Source organism: Candoia aspera, chromosome 2 (genome assembly GCF_035149785.1).
Source record: "Candoia aspera isolate rCanAsp1 chromosome 2, rCanAsp1.hap2, whole genome shotgun sequence".
Classification (NCBI taxonomy): Eukaryota; Metazoa; Chordata; class Lepidosauria; order Squamata; family Boidae; genus Candoia; species Candoia aspera.
Genome location: NC_086154.1, coordinates 233334524 through 233357554, shown reverse-complemented (window position 1 = coordinate 233357554; position 23031 = coordinate 233334524). Strand labels below are relative to the sequence as shown.

The 23031-nt window shown below is 37.9% G+C and overlaps 1 protein-coding gene across 1 annotated transcript; it reads left to right on the top strand.

Annotated features, from left to right (window-relative positions):
* The first annotated feature begins 11388 nt into the window (after positions 1–11388).
* GCNT4 (glucosaminyl (N-acetyl) transferase 4) lies at positions 11389–22658 on the top strand. The gene is made up of 2 exons (XM_063295524.1): positions 11389–11637; positions 18143–22658. The coding sequence occupies exon 2, from the start codon at positions 18144–18146 to the stop codon at positions 19515–19517; it is 1374 nt and encodes a 457-aa protein (XP_063151594.1). The 5' UTR covers positions 11389–11637; position 18143; the 3' UTR covers positions 19518–22658.
* The last annotated feature ends 373 nt before the right edge of the window (positions 22659–23031 follow it).

Genomic DNA, 23031 nt, shown 5'->3' with positions numbered 1-23031 from the left:
TGGAGGTGCTTTGGCACCCAGGCTGCAAGGTTCCGGCTGTAACGCGGGGCAGGGTGGGGCTGAGCTCTTGCCGAAGAAGCGAACCCGACCGGAAAGGTCTGCGGGGTTGGGCGAGAGGGCCGCCAGTGCGGGAGATGGGCTTTCTCTCTGCCTCCGAGAAGAGGCGAAGGTGGCAGACCAGATCCTGCGGCTGGCAGGTGCGCCTGCGGGCAAAGCCCCGCGCGCTGCTCCCAGGCTGCTGGTGGGGCGGCCCGGGACGGTCTGGGAAAAGGTGCCGCTGCCGCTGCTTTGGTTTCTGAACTGAGGCGGCGGCTGCGCTCCTCCCTTTTTGGTGTGGAGGAGCTACCGCCGCACCTCCTTCGCTCACGTCACGGGAGCTTCACTTGCAGCTGCAACTGTTTCTTCGCGCTTTCTCAGAGGCACCGACGCGGGCGGAGAGGCAGGAGGGGAAACGCGCCACCCGCGCCCCGGCCACGTGCGCGCGCGGCCAGGCCAGGCGGGCACCTCTGCTCCCCCGCTCGGTCGGACGGCAGCGAAGCAGGACCCCGCGTCGCCCCGCGCAGCGGCGCTCTCCCAGGAGGAGTTCACTTTTCAAAGCGGCGAGTAACTTTCTGCCTGCCTGTCTTCTCCCCGCGGGAACTGAGAAAAACGAGAGTAGCCCTTAACTTTAGAAACCGAGGCTGGTCAGCCTCGAATGTCTGCTTGCGAATATTTTCCTCTGGACGGTAAAGTAAATACCTTCCACCCTGTTCTCCCCCACCTCAGTTTGGAAATGGCTTGGTTTTGCTCTCCAGCACCTGGTTTCGGAAACTGTCAGGCGGCTCTTGGGTGCTTCCTGTGATTGCAGAGGATGTGACTGTTTTCCGAGTTTAATTTTGGCACGGCTTTTGCATCACTGTGTCTTGCACAATGCAAGGTACTTTACTAAGTTGGCTGAAAGGGTTTCACTTCTGGGATGGTGGCCCTAAGAGGCTGGCTGATAGAATAGCGCGCTGAAGAAACACTTGCCCCTTTCCCTTTCTTCTATTGTACGTTGTGCTTGGAGAGTAACTTTACTGGACGATTGTCTGTACCCATTTTTACAGCAGGCTAAGTTACCAGCTACTGTGGGTAAGCCAGCGTCTTAGCATAGACTGTAACCAGATCTTCACCTTCAGCAGTCCTCTGCTTTATTAATTTTAGCTTAGCATGGTATGTAAATACAGCCCTTATGGTACCTCAGCCACGATACAAGTTCAGCTTGTTGCATGAACACGCCCTTTTTTCTCACGCAGTCGTTGAAGTCGTCTCTTATAACTACCTTGGAGGGCAGGTTAAGGACATTTCCTTATTGGATTCTTCTGAGTATATTAAGTTTTGTTTACAGAAAGAATCACTAAAGGAAGTTATCCAGGATGCAATCATATCCAGGCTGCTGCCAAAGGCACCAAACCTGGACTGCAAAAATCTAGATAACTACTAGAGGGCAGTAAAGAGTTGAGAGTTTTCTGTATCTCTGCTTCTAGGGATTGCCTCGAGTTTTGCTGCATAGATCATCTACATACAAAGTATGGGGACAGTTTTTGTGTGTAATGCTAGGACAATATATGTGTCCAATTATCTAAAATAATGCATTTATTATTACTAATTATATGAATACTAATGAAATATTAATGATTTGCCCTGTTCTGGACTCCATGCTTTGGAATAGGGTCAGAAAAGGGTGATGAGGATGATTAAAGGGCTAGAAACTAAGTCTTATGCTGAGAGAGTGAAGGAGCTGTGCACATTTAGCCTTCAATAGATTGATAGGGTGAGAGCTGGTTTGGTGTACTGGGTAAGGCACCAGGCTGGAAACTGGGAGATGGTGAGTTCTACTCCTGCCTTAGGCATGAAGCCAGCTGGGGGACCTTGGGCAAACCACTTCTGAAAAACCTTGCCAAGAAAGCTGCAGGGACTTGTCCAGGCAGCCTCTGAGAATTGGACACGATTGAATGGATAAAAAAAAAAAAGTTTGATAGGAGAATATGATGGTGCTCTACAAATCCTGAAATGATGTCTCATTGAAGAAGATCAGGATCTCCTCTCTGCAGGATATGGAATAATGGATTTAAGTTACAGGAAAGCATTTGTATGTACTTTATACTTTGTAGAGTATAAAAGGGTGGGTCTTGAGGTATACAGTATATGATCTGAACAATGATATTAAGAAATCTATGCAATATTTTATTTCAGGTATCCTAGCTGCTATTAAACATTACTAAGTTTGTCTTTGGAAGCTGAGCTTTTTTCTGGATGGAGAAATGAACTACCCAATTTAGAGAAAATTGGGTGCTTTGTGAAAAAAAGTAAAAGGATAGAATTAACTAATAGAATTTCAGTGCTAGAGCCACATATGCTGAGAACCCAGTCAGGGGCTCTTCAGATGTCTTGAATATATCTGGGCAGCCTTAGAATTAAGGTCCAATATATCTGGATGATATCAAATTTAGAAAGGCTGCTGTAATGATATGCACGCTACAGCCGTACAGTGTTTCAGAAATAATTTGGAAAAGATACTTGGAAACTTGTGTGAGGATGAGCGTAGGATCTTCCTGAAACTTTTGAAGACCAGTGCAATTTTTCCTAGAATTGCTTGGCTGCCCTTTGCACCTGCTATGGGATTCTGTGCTCTTGTGCTCCAGGGGATTTCTCAGAGAGGAAATGTGACACATTGGGCTTGTTTGCAGGTAGTCCTTGTTTAGTGACAAAAATTGGGACCGGCAACTTGGTTGTTAAGCAAAGTTGTCGCTAAGTGAAACCGCAACTATGCTTATGATCTTACTTCACCTTTATTTTGCTTTACAGACGTATGAAGGTTGGTTGGTTGGTTGGTTGGTTGATTGATTGATTGATTGATTGATTATTTAAATTTATATCACCGCCCATATCCCCCAACATTATAAATGCAAGGATTGGTCATAAAGTTACTTTTTTCTTTTTTCTCACTGACATAACTGCAAATGGTTACTAAACAAGGCAGTCGCTAAACAAGGACTACCTGTATTATGAATATAAATTTGATTTTGAGAACAGTTAGATAAAGCTAAAAATTAGCTAGACATTGTAGGAGGAGAGCTGTAGTCTTCTGTTGCAAAAATTGGAAGGAGTCTGATAGTGCCTTTTCTGATGAACACATTTTATTAAAAGGCATAAGCTTTTGTGAGCTGTAGCTCACTTCATCAGATATGTACTGTGACTTGACTGATGTGGGATTTAAATTGGGATGAGTTGGGGAGGGCAAAGGTAGGAAGACAGGTTGGTTATGCAGGTTACATGTGAGACAGATTACAAGTATCTTATCAATTAACATTGTGTTTGCTGAGACTTTCTAAGATTGGCTGAAACTTTTGATGTATATGAGGTCAACAATTTCTTACTCAACTTAAAACCCCATTTTTCCAAAATAGTCAATAGATAACCTACATAATTTTTAGATTTTCAAAGGAGATACTAGGAAGACAAATATTTGGAAGATGAGATCAAGCAACTAAAATTACGCATTAGTGCAGAATGGTACATGAATAAACTGCTTTCACTTTGAGACTGTCTAATTCTGAAAAATGGGAACCTCCATATAAATGTGTGGCCTGGGATGTATTAAAAGGGAAACCACAGCATGATCCTATCTGACATTAGATCAAAGTTCATTTAGAGCTGTAAATCTAAATTGCTGGCTTGGCCTGGTTTATAATAAGAATATTATTACTAGCATAGCTTTCAATAAAATCTATAAGAAGCAATCAGTTCAAAATAACCAAAGCAACTAGATAATACGAATCTTTACACAATAAAATTATAAAAAACATTACAACCTAATAAAGTACAACCAAATTAGTCACCAAACCCAATTAAACAAGAAATCCATGTTTCACTAAAATTACTAAGAAAACAATGCAATGATATAAAGTATCCATAAACAATAAAATATCAGTTTCTTACCTGCTTAGTTAAAGATAAGACTTTACAGAATCACCCTGGCCATGGTGAGCTTCTTTGGCTGAAATAAATATGTTCTTAAATATGTTGAAATAAATTGTTGTCAGAAAAGTATTTGGGAGCTGATGCCATAGCCTAGAGGATGAACAAACACAGCATGTTTCATAATCCCTTCATGCAAACTTCAAGGCAGAATGGTAAGTATTTGCATGATGGCCAAATCCAGGTTCCTGGTTTATAGCTATAAAAAGTGAGAATTTATGCCTGTTTCTGTCTTATGTGATTGATTTGTTTAGGAGTAATATAGGGGAGTCAAGGATCAGATGTAATACATTTCACAAAAAAGAAGGGGGAGCAGATGGCTGTCTGCCCCAGCATGCTGATCATTCATTGAGCTGGATAAGACAGGACAATTCTGGTTTAATGTTATTATTTAACCACTGCCTGAATATATATATATATATATTGTGATAAGCCATAATGTGGTTTGTTTGATTTTGGCTTAGTGTGATGTGTGAACCCTTTCATTTGTATTTGCAGACTGTAGTTATGGCTTGGTACGATGTGAAACAGGCCAATTGTGACTTACTCAGTGAACAAAGATTAAGCAAACCATGATTCTTGTGTGAACTATCAGGGTAGTGTCATCAGCATAGCACAGGTTATTGATGTTTCTTTCTCTAATTTTAAAACTATGCTCATCTACTTTCAATCCAGCTTCTCTTAATATATATTCAGCATAATGGTTGAATAAATAAGGGAAGAGTATACAGAATCTCTTTTTTCATGTAGGGCTCTAGTTTGCACTGGATGATCCTAAGCATTATTTTTCTAGCGTATGAAACTAAGGATATTGTACAACAGTTTGCACAGTTTCCTTTTTTTTTGTATTGAAATGTAGATTGACCTCTTCCAATGTTTTGGGCACTGATTTATTCTCCAAATTTGCTGGCATAGCTTGGTTAGAACCTTTACTGAATCTTCTGTTGCTTGCCATATTTCTGTGAGTATTCCATCAGTTCCTGTACCTTCTGCCTTGGTAATGGCTTGAATGCTGATCTAACTTCATCTCCAAGTACTCGAGGTTCTTCTTAGTAGGGAATATCTTCTGTATCTTGGATGTTGACACCTCTACTGTACAGTATTTCAGTATAGTCCTTCCATCTTTGTTTGATCTCCTTTGAATCAGTTACTGTCTGTCCATTGGCATCCTTAGCATACCAATTTAAGGTTAGACCCTCCTTTTGGGTTCAGAGATCATTTGAAAGGCTTTCTTTGTTTTTTCATGTCTGTTTCCATCTTCAGTGTCTTTACAGATGTTGTAGTACTTCTTCTTGTCTCTTCTAACAGCTCTCCGAAACTCTTTGTTAAATTCCTTCCTGAGATTTTTGTCTGTCTTGGCTTTGGCTTCTCTTCTCTTCTTTGCAATTTCCATGGTTTGTTCTGACATCTAATTTGCTTTCTTCTGTTTTTTTGGCAGGGTCTTTTCACATTCATCCTTAACAGTTTCTTTAAATTCATTCTGCAGTTCCTTTGATTCTCTATCAATGAGGTTCAGGATTTCAAAGCGATTCCTGATGTTCTCCCTGAAAAAGTTGGGTATATGCTCAAGATCATATCATGGAAACTGGTTGGCTTTCTTCTTCTTTGGCTTAACTTGGAACTTGCACATGAGCAGTTCATGATCTGTTCCACAGTCAGCACCTGGCCATGTCTTTGATGCTATAATTGAGCTCTACCACCTCCTTTTACAATAAAATTGTCAATCACAAATGGTATACTATATACATAATTTTACATTTAATTATTTTTCCAACATGGATTTTCATATTCAAATTTCCTAATAAATTGGGCCTATAAGAAAAGGACAAAAGTTTCTTTTAAGTATAATATGGTATTTAAGGATTTAAGACTGATTAATAATAATAAACATTATTAATCCATTAATTATTCCTTGGCTTATAAAGCTGCAACACTTAATTGTAACTGATCACTTTAAAAAGATGCACAGATATTTGTTAGAACACTTTTCTTACTGTTCTTGGTGCGCATGAAATTGCAAATTATAGCGTCATTCTAAGAAGACCTTTCTGATGATGGACTTGAAATCAAGATGGAGTATTAGCTAGATACTGACCAAATACTTGCAGTATTAATTATTTTATTAACTGCCACTCAACTTAATTAAAAAGATATTTGATTCTCTCCCACTTCCCCTTTTTTCTTTTCAAATGCCTGTAGGAGCACACAGAACTCTTTTACTGGCTCGTCTAGTTCAAGACTTTCTAGTCAGCTAACCCTACACATCATGCTAAAACATGGTTTGTCTTAATTAGAGTTAGTTGAGCAAGCCATAGCAGCCTTTCTCACACATAAATAAATTAATAAAATAATAAAATTCACAACATGCCAGGCTACAGTGTACTTAGCTAGTTTGTAGCTTGATGTGTTGTTCAAACCTAGCCAAAGTATTGACCCATTCAGGTCCATTTGCATCTATTGAGTTAAAGTGCTATTCATCTATCTCTGAGCTGGCACAAAACAGTGCCAGCATAAAATTTGCTGTCTCCATTGTCAGTCCCAATTCTGCATTTTTTGCATCTGTTCCAAGTCACTGCTGAATGGCATTGCCCTGATCTGTGAATAGGTCACTAATTATATTCAGTGTGTTTGGTTTTCTCTGTTGGCTTTGCTGTCCCTGTCAACAGATCTCCAGCCAACAGGAAAAGTATCCACCAATGAGGAATGCAGCATTATGGTGTAGGTCCAACTTAGGGAATCTATCTGGCTTCTTCAGGCAGATTTATCTGCTCTTCCTTCTATAGCTAACCTGGCATAGTTATTTGTGGGATATTTGAAGGACCACCTTCTCCCTGTTGGATGTCCTGGCAAATCCAGCATGCCTCATTAGTATATGGATGGTTGCTCTAGGATGCAAACTCTCTGTGCTATTGAGGAAGCTGTTCGTTGCCACTCCCACTTCCCCTCTCTCTCTTCCTCCTTCTTCCACCTGTCTCCATCTTGGGCCTAAAGTCATGTGCCTAGCCCTTTCTTCCATGCATCTCTTGGCAGCTATAGGGCTAAGAGATCACTAAGTATAGGTAAAAAACCGAACAAGGAACATCATTTTTCCACCAGAGATGGATGTAACAGAACCAAGAATAAAAGTCAGTAAGTCTCTTTTTATTTTACTTTTAAAACCTACTCTAAGTGTGTGATTCTTTATGCTTGGGAGGGCTAAGTGTGTAAGATCAATAACCTGTATTTCTCTGACATGCTCATTCAAGCTATTTAAGATAATATTCTTTTTCTATATGCAGCTTCTCAGCTATGTTAAGCTCTGCTCCATTAGGTGGTTCTAGCAGGCCACTAATGGCTTCATTCCCAAGGAGATCTGCCCATGCTACATGCTCCAGAGGGAGGACACACTTAAGGTCCCATCTCTGAAACAATGTCACCTGGTGGGACTCAGGAGGTGTGCCTTCTTGGTGGCAGCCCCTGCTTTTTGGAATTATCTGATTCCTCCGCCTAACCCCAATGTACAACTGGCCCGATCTTGCTGGCCTTTTGAAAGCCAGTAAAGGCCTCGCTCTCTATTTTAAATAATGCAATGCTACATTTGAAATATCATTTTTCAAATAATAGCATAGCAGTGAGTGAAAATGGTGATGATGAAGGAAATTCTGCTCTAAAATGAGTCAGATACAACTATGCTCAGAAAAGGGCGACACTATCTTAAGCAGCAAGACTATGCAGTAATCTGGATTCAAAAAGAAAAACGTGATTCAGAGCACGTGTGGGTGCACACTTCGTACCTGTTGGTACCTCCTTAAACCAAACATGTATTTTCTCAGGATTATGCTGCGACTGTATGATTCTGAGAAAAAGCCCAGTTTTTAAGGGATTGCCAACAGGTGTGATGTGTGTCCCCACATCCACCCTGAATCATCTTTTCATATCCAGATCACTGCATAGCCCTCTTAAATAGAGCAATCCAGCCTTTCCGAACTTTATGCCTACCAGTGGTTGTGGACTATAATTTCCATTAATCCCAACAACCTAATCTAATGACAAGCTGAGATTCAAAGTAAATATACATTTGAGCTGACGCCCAGAGTCTAGATCAGTGTTTTTCAACTTGGCAACTTTAAGATGTTTGGACGTCAACTCCCAGAATTCCTAGAATTTAAGATGTCCACACATCTTAAAGTTGCTAAGGTTGAGAAATACTGGTCTAGATATTTGGTTTTTAAAAGGCACAAAGTGTACATAATATATGCCAAATTTTAAATAAGTAGCATTTTTATAACTTAGTTCAGAGAAAATAGAAGTTATAATTGACAGAAACCTCAGTGGTGTGCTCTTCTAGTCAAAATTAATAAACACTTGGAACATTAAGACATTACAAATCTGTTTATTTGCATCTGCACTTTAAACATGTTCATTCATGTTTTATTAAATTTACTAGGACATATTGCCTAGTAAATGTGATTTGGGTTGTGGCTTCTTTGGTATAGTTCTAAACTTCATAATCCTTCTATTTATATGAATTAGTCAGAATTACTGTTTGTTCAATAACAGATTATATTTTTACATGCATAAATGTCCGTAAGCTGTATAATAGACTTGCTTAACTGTAGAATTGTTCTTCACGTACACAGGGAACAGATTTAACATAGGGTGAATACGATGTGGGGCAGCTCTGGGTCTTCCTCTTAAGAAAGATTAAGGAAGTCAGCAGAAAGCATGTACTATACTTAAATATTGTTGCATTAATATTTCATTTGGTTGCAGAAATGTGGACCAGACAAAACAAAAAGAAGTGACATTTATACCATGGAGGGGATTTAAGAAAATAAAATACTTACAAAAATAATAGGAAAAAATGTAATAATAGCAGTTATCAGAAATCAAATAATTTGGGTGGCTTATGTTAGAATTCAAGTGTTTAACATAAATCCATAAATATAAACCAGAAAAAAGACAGCAACAAAGAATTTTGTGCCGAATCTTTGATAATGACAAAGGTAATGAAAATTGAAAGAGGGAGTTACTCTTGTTGACTATTATTGTCAGTAAGTCTTTGTCTTAGTTATTGTTCTTATCTATGTATTGTCAGCAAGTTTCTCCTGAAGAAAAATTAAAAGATTGAGTCTTGAAATCTATTGTCTATGTAATTGTGTATTCTTAGTGTTAATAGATTAAACTTTGATGACTTAAGGCTTGCTTGCATTGTTCAATTCAGAGGACACTTATATTACAAAGACCAGATAAAGTTGTAAATGATCAGTTCTGTGTGACAAGAATTGTGGGAGCATCCCTTGAATGAAATGACTGGCAAATGCTGCAAAGGGTTTAGCATTATAGCAACTGCGTTAAGTTCTGAACAGCAACATTCAACTTCTAGAACAACTATAGGAAAATGTTAGTTCCTGCTGTAACAGCCTCAATTTTGAAATGTAAATACTTCATAACTGCAAGTAAACTTGTCTTCCCATGCTACAAATTCACCCCAGAACTACCATAGTTTGTTTACTCACTTTTTCTGAGTTTTCTATATGATGTTTTATTCAAACTGTTGTTCTTTGCTTTTCAAATGGTCAGGGGTTTCCTCAGGGTAGGGTAAAAAGAAAAAGTCAAGATGGAGGCCACAATAGTGCAACCAAAGTTTTTCCTATTTTTATGTGCATCACAGTGTACATGAAATACAGGTGGAGCTTCAACTGCACTATCACAGCTGCTATTTTAAACTGCTGTTACAGATATTGCGTGTATATTTGTAATCAGTCTTTTAAGTTGCATAAACAACATTACTGCCTGTATTTTAATTAAAGTGTGGACATACATTGTTTAAACCAGTGTTTTTCAACCTTGGAAGCTTGGGGTGGCTGGGGAATTCTGGGAGTTGAAATCCACACATCTTCTAGCTGCCAAGGCTGAGAAACACAGGTTTAAACAAAGTAATATTATAATGTAAATTTTAAAACTGCATGGGAGGTAGTGTACATACACATTTATAGGATATGTTTGGATGACATGTGAAGTCATAGGTAAGCCTTATCCATGAGAGCATCCACTTGTGCTGGCTTGCTTCTCTCTCAAGTGTGGTCTTCAAGGTACTGCTGAGCACTACTAAGCAAGAACATCCCCATGGCTTGTTTTCTAGCCCTGTTGTTGAGGGGTGTGTATGTACAGTATGTGGAGCCTATTGTGTCTTCTAAATGCAGTCAGAAAGAAAATAGGTTTTCTTTTTGGTCAGCATCATTTTAACATTGCATTAAGTTTTTTCAGTGTTAAAAATATTAAGTAATTATTCAGCTGTACTTAAAAATATGCTGAAACACGTTTATCCAAATTTAAAAATTGATTAAAGGAATTGGTTGATGTGCTATGCTGTCCCAAATGTGGAAAGTCAGTTGTAATTCTGCTTATGACTAACAGTGCAAATTCACTAATTGGATAGAAGAGACTATTATGGAAGTACCCTCAATGGTGATGATTTAACAACAAGATTATTTATTGAGGTTAATTTGTTATTGTTTGAGGATGAGATAAATGTTTTGGTTTAAAATATGAATTCACAGAATAACATGAATCAGTATAGAGATACCACAGAAAAATATTTTTCTCATAGAGTTTGCTGTAATATTCAACTATATCTTTAGCGACTGAGCAGGCACAAATAGTATTCCTGATCATTTTAATGGGTGGACACTTAGTATATGCAAAGGGATACATAGAGATAGGTCTCCATTGTCATGGTAGCAGTACAGTGTAGAAAATACTTGGCATGTATGCATGTGTATATCAGAAGCATGACAGAAACAAGGAACCATCCACTTATTACTAATTACTTTTTCTGATAGTCATAATTTTTATCTCCAAGCATGTTTTCTCCATTAACTGAAACAAGATTTATTTGCTGGCCATAGGGTATATGCAATAAAGAGTGAAATAAAAAATAAATTTATTTATTTATTTATCATATTTCTCCACCACCCATCTTGCATCATGACAACTCTGGGCAGTTTACAAGTGGATTAAAGAATAAAAGGTTCATTATACAATGTAAAATACATAAATATAAAAATATAAAATATAAAATCCAATAAATACAAGGAAGTTGAAATGAATTATGCTCAGTAGCTTTCTAAATAAATCCCAATTATTCAAACAGTTGTCTTAAAATGCCTGTTTTTTAATTCTGGGGTTTATGTTACAATGTGCTACTTAATATAAGACTATGAAGTATTATGTTATACTATATAAATTAACAAATTTAAGTTTATGCTACCTCTCACATCACATACATACAGAAACACACAGATAGATAATAGATAGACAGACAGACAGACAGACAGAGATAGACTTAAAATGCTTCTTGCTTACTACAGAAGAGTTTAGAGAGGAAAGAAGAATAGAATTGTTTATAAGAATAAATGTTTTCAAATATCTTAACCTCTTTTTCCTTTTTCCTTCACAGAGAGAAATGCTGCTCCTTCTTCATATAAATATGGCTGCATATTTGATAGAACATTGTTAATCAGAGATACCTGACAATAGTATAATATTGGCACAAGTAACAGAAAGATGTAAAAAAAAAACTATGTTGATGTGATCAACTAGGTCAGATGGTGACTGCACAGTTTCTACAATACATTAAACAAGGGGAAAGAAAAGGTAAATAAACTCCAAAAGAAAGTCTAAAAATGTGTACTGAATCTGAAGCTTGCTGAACCATACTTTGCATTTCAAATTTTACTTTTTTTTAGTGTGTTAATGTACTACTATGGCAGAGATCTTGTAATATTTTATAGTAATATTTTATATTAATCATGTTATAGTAGTGTATGGCACTTATTAGTAAACCAGTGACTACTGAGAAGTGTATTATATAAGGTAGATTTTTTTTTCTTTTTCTTTCTTTCTTAGTTCGGGATTTAAAAAAAAAATCCTTATCCTTTTTTGGGGGGTTCTATTATTTTTTTTTTAAGTTTAAAGATTGTTTTATTAATTTTGTGGGTTATTTTAGTGTATTTAGGTGTTTTGTCAATTTTTTTTTGTAATTTTTAAATAAGATTAAATAATTTAAAAAATTTACACTTCATAGCTTGGATACTCAACTGCCTAATAAAGAAGTAAAACACACTATTTTTGTCTTTGGGGTAGAACTTTTGGACATTTTTTCCCCGAATTAACACAGCTTGATGTAGAGAGAGTAATTTCCTTCAATTAAAAAGCTGAAGTTCGTAATTTTATACTGCTTATCCTATATCACAGATTGTCAGCCTTGGGAGGTAGACCAGGTAGGAAGCATGGCCAGATGAGATAATTCTACTTTATTGTAAGGTTACATTAACAGAATCTTGCAAGTCTGAAAGTACATTTCTCCCCCTGTCCCCTTTACAGCTCAAGAAACTAGGGAAGGTCCCTTCTGAGCTGCTTGCCCCACCCACATCCTGCTGCGGGGTAAATTGCCTTTTATCTGACCATTTACTTGGCTGCATCTCTTCTCCCTGTTTCCCAAGGTCATTCCTGCATACCATTACACAGATGGACTGGGCCAACACAAAATTTACAGAACATTCTTATCAGTTGTGAAACTAGGTAATCAAGTACAATACATGCACAAAGTTTTGTACATGTCAGAAAAGAAACCAGGAGTAGTTGCAGCAGAATTGGAGTAGTCTGTTAAAAATATGAAACATAATCATAGTTTTAGCAGTTGTAGGTGGAGAACTGTGTTGGTCCATGGTAGCCAAAAATCCAGAGTCTGGCAGCATCTTTTCAAACTAACACATTTGATTAAAAGTGATAAGTTTTCATGAGCTACAGCTCACAGAGCATTGACGCACTCATAGCTTAATAAACCAAAAATATATCTTAATAATTATAGTTACTTTAGAAATAGATAATGTCCCTCAAAAGTAGAACTTAGCTGTTACCTCCCAGGTCCCAGTAATTGTCCTAACAGTGAGTATCACACTGAGACGAGGAGTAGTTCTCTAGTGTTTATTACTGCTACATAAACAGAATCCTAACAAACTGAATAAGCGTGGGAAAAACCCAGACATATAAACCCCAAAGCCTAAGGCGGGCCTGATCTGTGTCTCTTTGAATGGCTGCTTAATTCCTCAGTACTACGCATGCGTTTTCCACCCTGGATGGGAGCCCCCTCCTGCTCGCCATCATTACTCATGACAGTAATGTTGCATTTCTAGACAGTAGTGAACTGCCTTTAACATCATAAAGTGTCTTTAACATCGTAGAAGTCTTCCATGGAAGCATGGAATATAAACTTTATGAATCAGATCTCTGGATTTATGCATACCATAGCATAATAACGTGACCGACCGATGTTGTCAATAAATAGCATGATTTAACAAGCACAGATGAATCTAGAATAGATAAAAAGAAGACAATAAAAATATAATAACTTCAATAAAATCGGCATGTTCTTGCTAATGTAGTCAGCTCTAAGTGTTAGTATTTGGTCTAGCATTTACTAGCTTGCCCTTCATATATGTTGGATTGCAATTCTCATGATGTCTGTCTAGGATGGTTATTTGCAGAGTTGTGGTCCGTTAGACATGTGGAGGGTTTCAGGTTGAAAGAAACTTGGTTTAGATCCTAAAAAGTAAGCGATTCATAGGCAATAAAATGTGGCCATGAGAGAATTACCAGCATGTAGAAGATGTGGAATACATCAACACTGTAGTTCCTTTATTTTGATCAGTGTTTTCAAAGTTTAGAATTTTTTAAAAAAAATATTCCTAGTACCGAATCAGATATTAAACTTGCTTATGATTCAGCTGAAGTGATACTGTGATTAAAATACTTTAATGTTATTTAGCACCTCTTGTCCAGAAAAAAATAATGTAAAGATGCATTTACACCTTACATCATGCAGCACATTTCATACTTATATGAGAATATAAAAGAACAGATGGATTTTTTTTTAAAGCAAGTTTACAGCTTAAAACTATGCATGTTTCCTAAGAACAAGGGCTATCTTTAATGGAGTAATAAGTACAGAATTGGGATTTACTTTTGAATAGACATGTATAGGATTGTATGATAGTAATATGTAAAACATACCAAGTAGGAGCCACTTGAATTAAGTAAAAGAATCTTTACAGTCTGCTTAAATGCTACAAGAAGTGATAGAAAGTAGAGTGGGGCAACCACTGAAAAGCCTCTGTGCATGGGCCAGACACTATCAAACTTAACATTTGGTGAGTGTTGGGGGGAGGGGGAGGGGGAAGGTATTTCACATACGGGATGCCACAACCCAAGAAAATGGTTCACATCATTCATTACATTATACCTCTAGTCTGATGGATCTGCAGTTGAAAGTTTAATCAGTACATTAAATAGGAAGTTATGGGGCAGGGCAAGGATTAATAGTTCCAAATTTCAGTTCATACAGCAAAAAAATTATTAGCTTATTAATGTAAAATCTGATACTGATAAAACATCTTCCATTAAAACTACTTCTAAGGGAACTTGAAGCAATACCCATCTTATATTTGCATTTCCCTCTTTCAAATAATTACTTCGGTGTATGAAATTGCAAAGAACTGATATGTGATTGATCACATATGACAATAGTGTATGCATCATAGACAAATATCACATGGGTTGTTTTTCATTTCTAGAAGTTACTTCTATGAAGAAAAACCTGTATTATTTTAAGCTTTCTTACACTGTGTGAAGGTTGAGGTCATTGTTGATAGCAGAATTAGAACTGTGACAAAACAAGGCAAAATTTACCAGAGGCATTTGCATTTATGTAATGTGAGTGATCACGATAGCAGTTGGTAGCATGACTCACTGGTTGCTATAATGATCCTCATTCTGCCATTTGAGAAAGCTTTCTAAAAGACAGAGGAAAGGGGAAAAGGAAAAAGCCTTCGTACTTCCTTACTGATAAGCCCGTAAGAATGAAGAAATTATTCTTGAAGGAAAAGTGTGGCAGAAAAGGGAAGAGTTTCATTTAATACCCATTAAATACAGACATTTACCAAAGAAATACTCTCTGGTGTCTTGTTTTTAAATAAGTTGACAGAATTGAACTATTGCAGGGATCCTAATCTTTTGAGGGTCCATGAACATATTTACCATGATAGTATGTTGCAGGCATCTAAGAAAACTGGCTATTTTAAAAAAAATGGCTCAATTAACATCTGCTATGTTGGAAGGCAGATGTATTAGGACCCCATATGAGGAACAGATCTGTCCTTGTGGATCGGGTTGGTAAAACATTTGGGCATGTCTTGCTATACTACAAATGTCATACAGATATATGTAATACATTACTCCCTTTTTAGTAAATTTTCCAGGCCACCCAGATATATTCTTTGTCACTTTTTTTACTATCAGGTATATATCTTATTCCCTGTAATGCAGCTAAATTTTGTATGTAGCATGCAGAATGCAACAATAGGCAATGAGGGAGGCCAGTAAAACTGGTAATCCCTCACCACTGTAATGCATAATCTCTACACTTAATTGCTCTCTGTTTTACAATATATTTTGGTAAAATGTAAATAGCAAATCGTTGTTTCTACTGTAAGTAAAGCTAATTTTCTAAATGATAGTATCTTCCCTGAAAATCAAATGAATATGTGTAAGAGAAAATTTGCCTCATTGTCCATATGTTTAACAGCATCAAAATGAGAGTAGAGCAGATCTAGCTAGCATGCCCAGTGGCAAGGCATGAGGGGAAGTGTAATTCAGCAACATCTGGAGGGCCACAGGTTTCCTGTCCAGCTACTGTATGTCACATTGTCCTTGAATTCTGTCCTGATGTCTCTACATACAGTACTTCCAGGGTTAAAATATCATGTCTCACAGTTAAATCCAGACTTTTTGTGCTTTAAAGAAGGAGGTGGCCCCATTTTGCATTGTTTTTGCTGCAGACATATGACTGTATTCAACATTTATTCCAGAGCCAGGCAGAAATTAACTTGGTTTACTCTTTATTCACCCATCAGTATATCTGAGGTCAAAGTGCTCAGCTTGTTACAGATTGTGAAGAAAGACTGCACAATACTTTCTGAACATTGCTGAACAAGCCATTATACTGCTAGTTTCCATATACTGTATGTGTATCTTCTGCTGACAATGTTTTACAACTGTCTGTTTCAACAAATTAGAGAGGAACTGATTAATTTTTTGGTGTTTCCTTACTGCTGACTTTTGCCCAGGCACTTGATAGATTAGAGGTGGAACATTGGAGACTTCTGGCTATGTGCACGTGGTATTTTTTTCTTATAAAGTTGCTTCTAAATGCAACTTTAAATGCTCCTCTGATGGGAGGAGATGGGTGGGGACAAATTAGATAGATAGATAGATAAATAAATAATTGGGACAAGGTTGTCACAAATCTATCTTTTCAATAGCGGTATATAACATTTTTCAGGTTGAAATCTATACTTGTCTGTTAAGTGATATGCCAGATATGAGAAACTTGGGAAAATTATGTTAACCGTATTTAATATTGTTATTTCTCATGCCTTTAAGAAGTTTCCTTTTCTGAAATCTAAAAATTACAATTGTTGAAGGGGCTCTGTGGCTATATATAAAGCTTTTTTGGAGCTACAAGTGAATAATATTCTTTCATACAAATGTAATAGCCCATATATATAGCAGTGGGTCTTCAGAAAATGAAGGGAATGCATTAGCACAATTTTAGATTAATTAATACTCAGCCATTATTCAGCTTCCTGTTCCTACAAGCATCTATGTGTTAGGCCATTTTATTCTTCCAAAGTCTTTTTCATAAAATGTCTGTTAGCACAAAGAAACAATACATCTCATTAAAATAAAATAAGATACTAGGTAACACTAGATAAAGTATAATATTGAAATCATTCAAAACTACAACTGATATAAAGGTAATAACTTCCTCAAGTTGTGATTGCCTTATCCCACACTTTTTTTCCAACTTAACAAGCTAGCCCACAGCCCTGGTATCACCTGATAGTGTCCCACTGCAGAACTAACCAGGTCTGAGTGTCCTTTGGGGGTTTGAGATCAGCCAGCATCAGCTAGATGCTGTTACCTGACCTGGTACAGCTTATGTAAAGTCATAGAATTAAGAAAAACTTCCAACAAATAGCAGTTGCAGTCTTCTTTTGTGTTGAGTGGCTACAATAAGAATTAACACTACCGTGTATATTTCTTCTTTGTCAGGAAAGGGCCATTTTTATCAAAATTTCATTCATAGTTTCCAATGCATTTTCAAAATCCTTTACATTACTACCTAAATGTATCCCAAAGTGATACATTTAACTGACATTCAATCACTGTATGTATTTCATACTATGTTTTGTGTTTTTTTAAAAACAATAGACAAAAAGAAATGTTTATTGTCACTGGCGGATCAGAGATAACGGGGAAGGTAATTTAATCACCCTTGCCCAACCTAATGCCTTTCAGACATTTTAGACTACAACCTACTATCTCTAGTATCATGGCCAGTAGCTGGGAGTAATGGAAATTGTAGTTCATTACAAAGTGCAACTCACACTATGTTATTTTCTTGCTTCCTTGTCTCACAATAACATCAGGGTTGTTGATCTGTTTCAGGAGCTTCCATCACCGTTGCTGGACAGGACAGAATGAAAAGCTGGGGATGTTATTTTTAACACTTAAGACATCCTAGAGCCAATCAACAAGATCCTACTATTCATCACAAGATGAATAGCATAGTCCTTGCTTGTCCACCTGACATTATTTCCTCTAAAATTTGGGGAGGGGGTTACCTCCAAAATTGATTTTATGATACTTTGTATCCTGTGGTGCAGGCATGCTGCAATGTGTTTCACTTTTGTAGGGAATAAGAGAGGTCCCTTCTCGTTCTGCTTAATGGGATGGAGAAGGGGCAGTTATGACCAATAGCTAGAAAGTATGGCAAGAAAGCAAGTGAAAGGAGTTGGCCAAGGAGGCCATCAATGACCCACTCCTGAGTTAAGGCTGCAGAAGATTTTGAATCAAGAAAACAAACCTTTACACAGTGTTAATGCATCTTACAGTATCTTGCTGGCAACCATATGAAAGAGATACAAGGAGACGTAGAAACACATCATTTTTGTTATCAGTGAACAGCTATCTTGCCAGCTTTTGTATCATTTGTAAACATATAGAATGGTCTTTAATTTGCTTTTAACTCTTTTCACAGAATGAAGAAACCTAAGTGCTCCTATAAATATTCAACACGATGGCATGTCTTGATACTGTTTTTAACAGTTGTGCTGCTCTTGCTGCTTAAACTTCTCGAAGTTGATTGGATTTTATTTTTTCACAGAGATATTTACTTTGCAGAACCATTTTTAAGTACATCACCGTTTGTGAAAAACAAGTACAGCCACTTAAAAAAATACGCCCAGTATGAAATTAATTGTTCCTCCATCTATGATCAAGATCCCATGGAGATTGGGAAGACTTTAGAGATCAGGAGAAAAAAGATTATTGATTTAGAAGATGAAGATGTTGTAGCAATGACCAGTAACTGTCAGGTATACCGAACAATTAGAGAATATCACCTAAAGGCCGTTTCTCCAAAAGAGGAAGAATTCCCCTTAGCCTACTCTCTGGTTGTTCACAAAGATGCCATAATGGTTGAGCGGCTCATCCATACAATATATAGCAGTCAGAATGTCTACTGTATTCATTATGATCAAAAGTCTTCTAACACTTTCAAACACGCTTTGGAGAATCTGGCCAAATGTTTCTCTAATATTTTCATTGCGTCCAAATTGGAAGTGGTACAGTATGCCTATATTTCAAGGCTGCAGGCAGACTTGAATTGCTTATCTGATTTACTGAAATCTCCAGTTCCATGGAAGTATGTAATTAATTTGTGTGGCCAAGACTTTCCCCTGAGGTCAAACTTTGAGTTGGTATATGAACTTAAGAGACTAAATGGAGGTAATATGTTGGAGACCATCAGACCAAGCAATAGTAAAAGGGAAAGATTTACCTATCACCATGAACTTCAGAAAATGCCTTATGAATATATGAAGATGCCTGTGAAAACTAGTATTTCAAAGGATCCACCTCCACACAATATTGAAGTTTTTGTAGGCAGTGCCTATTTTGTTTTATGTCGAGCTTTTGTACAGCATATTCTTGGCAATTCCTATGTTCAAGATTTTTTGGAATGGTCAAAGGATACTTATTCACCTGATGAACATTTCTGGGCAACTCTTGTTCGTGCACCTGGGGTACCTGGACAGATTTCAAGAGAAGCTCATGATATCACAGATCTCCAGAGCAAAACTCGTTTAGTAAAATGGAACTACCTTGAGAACTACCTCTATCCTCCCTGTACGGGTATCCATCTTCGCAGTGTGTGCATCTATGGAGCTGCAGAACTAAGATGGCTCCTCAACTACGGGCACTGGTTTGCCAACAAATTTGACTCAAAAGTGGATCCTATTTTAATAAAATGTTTGGCAGAAAAGATTGCAGAAAAGCAAAAGGAATGGGTTGGCTTCTCTTCTGAAAAATCTTTTATACCCAGAATATTTACAGATGTCTTCTCAACAGTATAGAATAGTTATGAGTGGATCATGTGGTATTTTTAAAGTAAGGAATTGCTGGATGGAGCCTTTTTGCTTGTCAGACACATTCCTGTAAGAGACTCTCTGGTCTAGGCAAAATGCAGTTACATTTCTACATCTGCAACTGAAATAAGGCATTCCCTAGCTGAGCACTGAGCAATTGTCTCTGTTTAAGATCCTTGGAACAGACATTACAGGCAGTCCTTGTTTAGTGACTGCCTCATTTAGTGACTGTTAGTTACAATGGTAATGAAAAAGTAATTTTATGACCAAAGCTTGCATTTATGACCTTCACAGGTCTGTAAAGCAAAGGAAAGCTGAAGTAAGATCATAAGCCCAGTCGCGGTTTCACTTAGCGGCTGCTTCACTTAGCGGCTGAGCTGTCCATCCCAATTGTGGTGGCTAAATGAGGACTGCCTGTACAACATTCAGTAATAAAAGATTAGCGAGAATGAGCTCATTTATGTTTGTTTAAATCAGTGGTTCCCAATTCTTAAGTTTGGCACCTCCTCCCATTTACTTCCTGTGTTCTCCCTTTAACCAGCATAGATTGTGCAGCTTGAATGCTAATCCAGAACTAGAAGAAGGAAGAAAAGAAGGAAAAATAGGATTGCTCTGATCTTTTAAAGCCATGTGCAGGGAAACATTCAGACAAAGCAGCAACCCTTCCTAGAACAGGTTAGAATGAAATGGTAGTGCAGAATAACTAGATCCAGGGCTCTTTCTCATGGCCGTGTTAATGTGCATTCCTCCAGTCCTTGAGTCAGCAGAAAACTACGCCAGCATAATTTGTCCTGCCTGGCAATCAAGCTCAAATTTCTTTCAGTGACAAGGCTTGCAAGCAATCTACAGTTTTACTGTGGCACAATTTTAGGGCAGCAATTGGTAAATTCCACTGGTTTCCCTTTACACCCCTATCACCAGTCAGCAAGAGAAATTGCACTCTGTTCTTTTAAAGTGTGGCACGGCATTTGGGGTGAGCATAGGTGGCTGCCTGGGACAGAGGCTTGAGCCACCTTTCAAGTTGTCAGAGTAACAGGTCCCTTATGTAGAGATGCCCTGCACTGATAATCTGAACATGGATCTGAACATGCATGCTGGCTGGGGAATTGTTGGAGTTCAAGTCCACATGTCTTAAAGTTGCCAAGGTTGAGAAACACTGCACTAGAAGAACAGATGCTTCTTTGTAAACCAGATGTTCAGGTTCTCCCGCAGTCCAAGCCAAAATGGCCATGAAGGGCAGCACCCAGGGACTGAAGAAGAGGGGTTATGCCTGCAGCAGCCTCACTTATCCAATAGTACAGGGGTCCCCAACACCCGGGCCGTGGACCGGTACCAGCCCGTGGCCTGTTAGGAACCGGGCTGCACAGCAGGAGGTGAGCGGTGGGCGAGCGAGCAAATTGACAGCCTGAGTACTTACAGCTGCTCCTCATCGCTTGCATTACTGCCTGAGCTCCCCCTCCTGTCAGAGAAAGCAACCCCATTGGCTGCTATCTCTAAATGGCGTGAAGAAAAAAGAATAAAATGGGAAAAAGAGGAAGCGCTTGAATCATCCAGAAACCATCCCCCCTCCCAGTCTGTGGAAAAATTGTCTTCCACGAAACCAGTCCCTGGTGCCAAAAAGGTTGGGAACCGCTGCAACAGAAGCTTGGCAGGTGCCACCTGCGGACCATACCAAGACCAAGATTGTGAATTAAGTTTTGTAGATCATTAATATGCCAAGAATTGTGTTGGGAGAAGATGGAAAACACTACTTGAAAAGAGATAGCTAAAGACAGATTTAGGTTGCTTCCATAGTGAACTGGAGATGAGACAAAGGCTGTGTTATAAGGCCATGTGCTCTAAAAATGGATAGTGAGTTAACTTTGTGCCACAGTGAGCAGGAGGCAAGGATAAGATCCCAGAAATGCTAGGAAATGTTTAACCCTTTGAGATAGTGTTCTTACGGGTGGCGTTCAATCCTCCCTCAAGTTTTGGCTGATGTAGAGAAGATTCTTGTCCCTTATTATACTTTGATTCCTACCTCCAGCCCCAGGACTATCTGCACTTTCAAAACCACTGGTTTACCTCATGTAAAACATTTGATCAGGTTTTATCTATAGTTTTGCTTACTGCCTTGCTTACAGGGACTGAGCCTACATTACCTTGTATTTTGTTACAATTACGGATGAAATCTATGCAAAATGAATGAAAATGCTACTAAATTGGATACCCAATAGTGAGATGTATGTTGTATGGTGCTTAAATCAGCCTTTCTATATAATTATGTATGTACGCTGGGCAAATATAATTTATTTAATTATTTCAATAAGGCTTATTTAATCATTTTAATATATATGAAAAACTCTCTGGACTTAACACTGTTCAGCAATGAGAGACGCAGATACGGCTTTTTGTAACATGAATTTCTCCTTCCCCAAAACTCTAAGAAAGAGAGATACTGAAGTTAGCGATGCTGGTTAAATGCAGTTCTCTCTTCTTGCTGGTGGCACCACTGCTATTGCAAGTGAGCAATAAGTACTGCAAATAAAATGGTGCACAATTCCCACAGACTTTTGTTGGGCAGTGCATGGCAGAGCATGTATTGATGACAAGATGCGATGCACATTTCCTTAATCACTTTTTTTTCTTTCAAGGTTAAAGCTTGAAAAAAAGACTGGTAAACCTGAACAAACGTTAATAGGCTCTACTCCAGTTTTCCCTTTTTCTCTGAAGAACATACACTTTCATATCCATTTTCATTATTTCCTTTCCACCCCCAATCACAAATGATCATTTTTATATAAAAATTAATTTTCCCATTATGTTTGTATGTTTCTTTAAAATAGAGGTTCAGGATCTTTTTATAAAGGAAAGAGGAAGCATAGGAATTAAGAATATTAAGGTCCTATGTATACTAAAAAAAATGGGTACAGTTTTTGTTCCATCACTTTTTTTAGCACCTTCTGTAACCTGGTAAAGATCATGGCCATCAGTGGGCTGGGAATTTTGGAAGTTGCAATGGGGCCAAAAGAGGTGTATTACCCAAGAAAGCTGAGTGAAATAAATAGTATTAATGTGTATTCCCATTTCTGAGTAGAAATTGGCCTTGTGTCAGTAAAATAAAGCCTTTCAGGCTTTATCTGAGGGTTATTTACGAACATACATACATACATACATACCCATCATACTAGTCCCTCTTGGGGTAAGTATCAAGAGAGAGAGCACAATATTATACAAAGCGCAGAAAGTGTTTAAGAAGCAATGATCACAAAAAATTAAAGGCATGAGATGCAAGAAAAGAAAAGTAAATCTAATTTTTAGTTTACATCAACACTGTTTGTACTTTCTATGTACGAAATCACCCTTGCTTCTACCGTGTCCATACAGTATAATGATTCATAAACTGCCTTCTGTTTTCTAAACGTCTCACCCCGCCTTCTGAAGATCTCATAAATTCCATTTAACCACTGCTTTCTCAGGTTTCCCATTTCTCTCAACCTATTCACTCTTTCTTCATATGTTT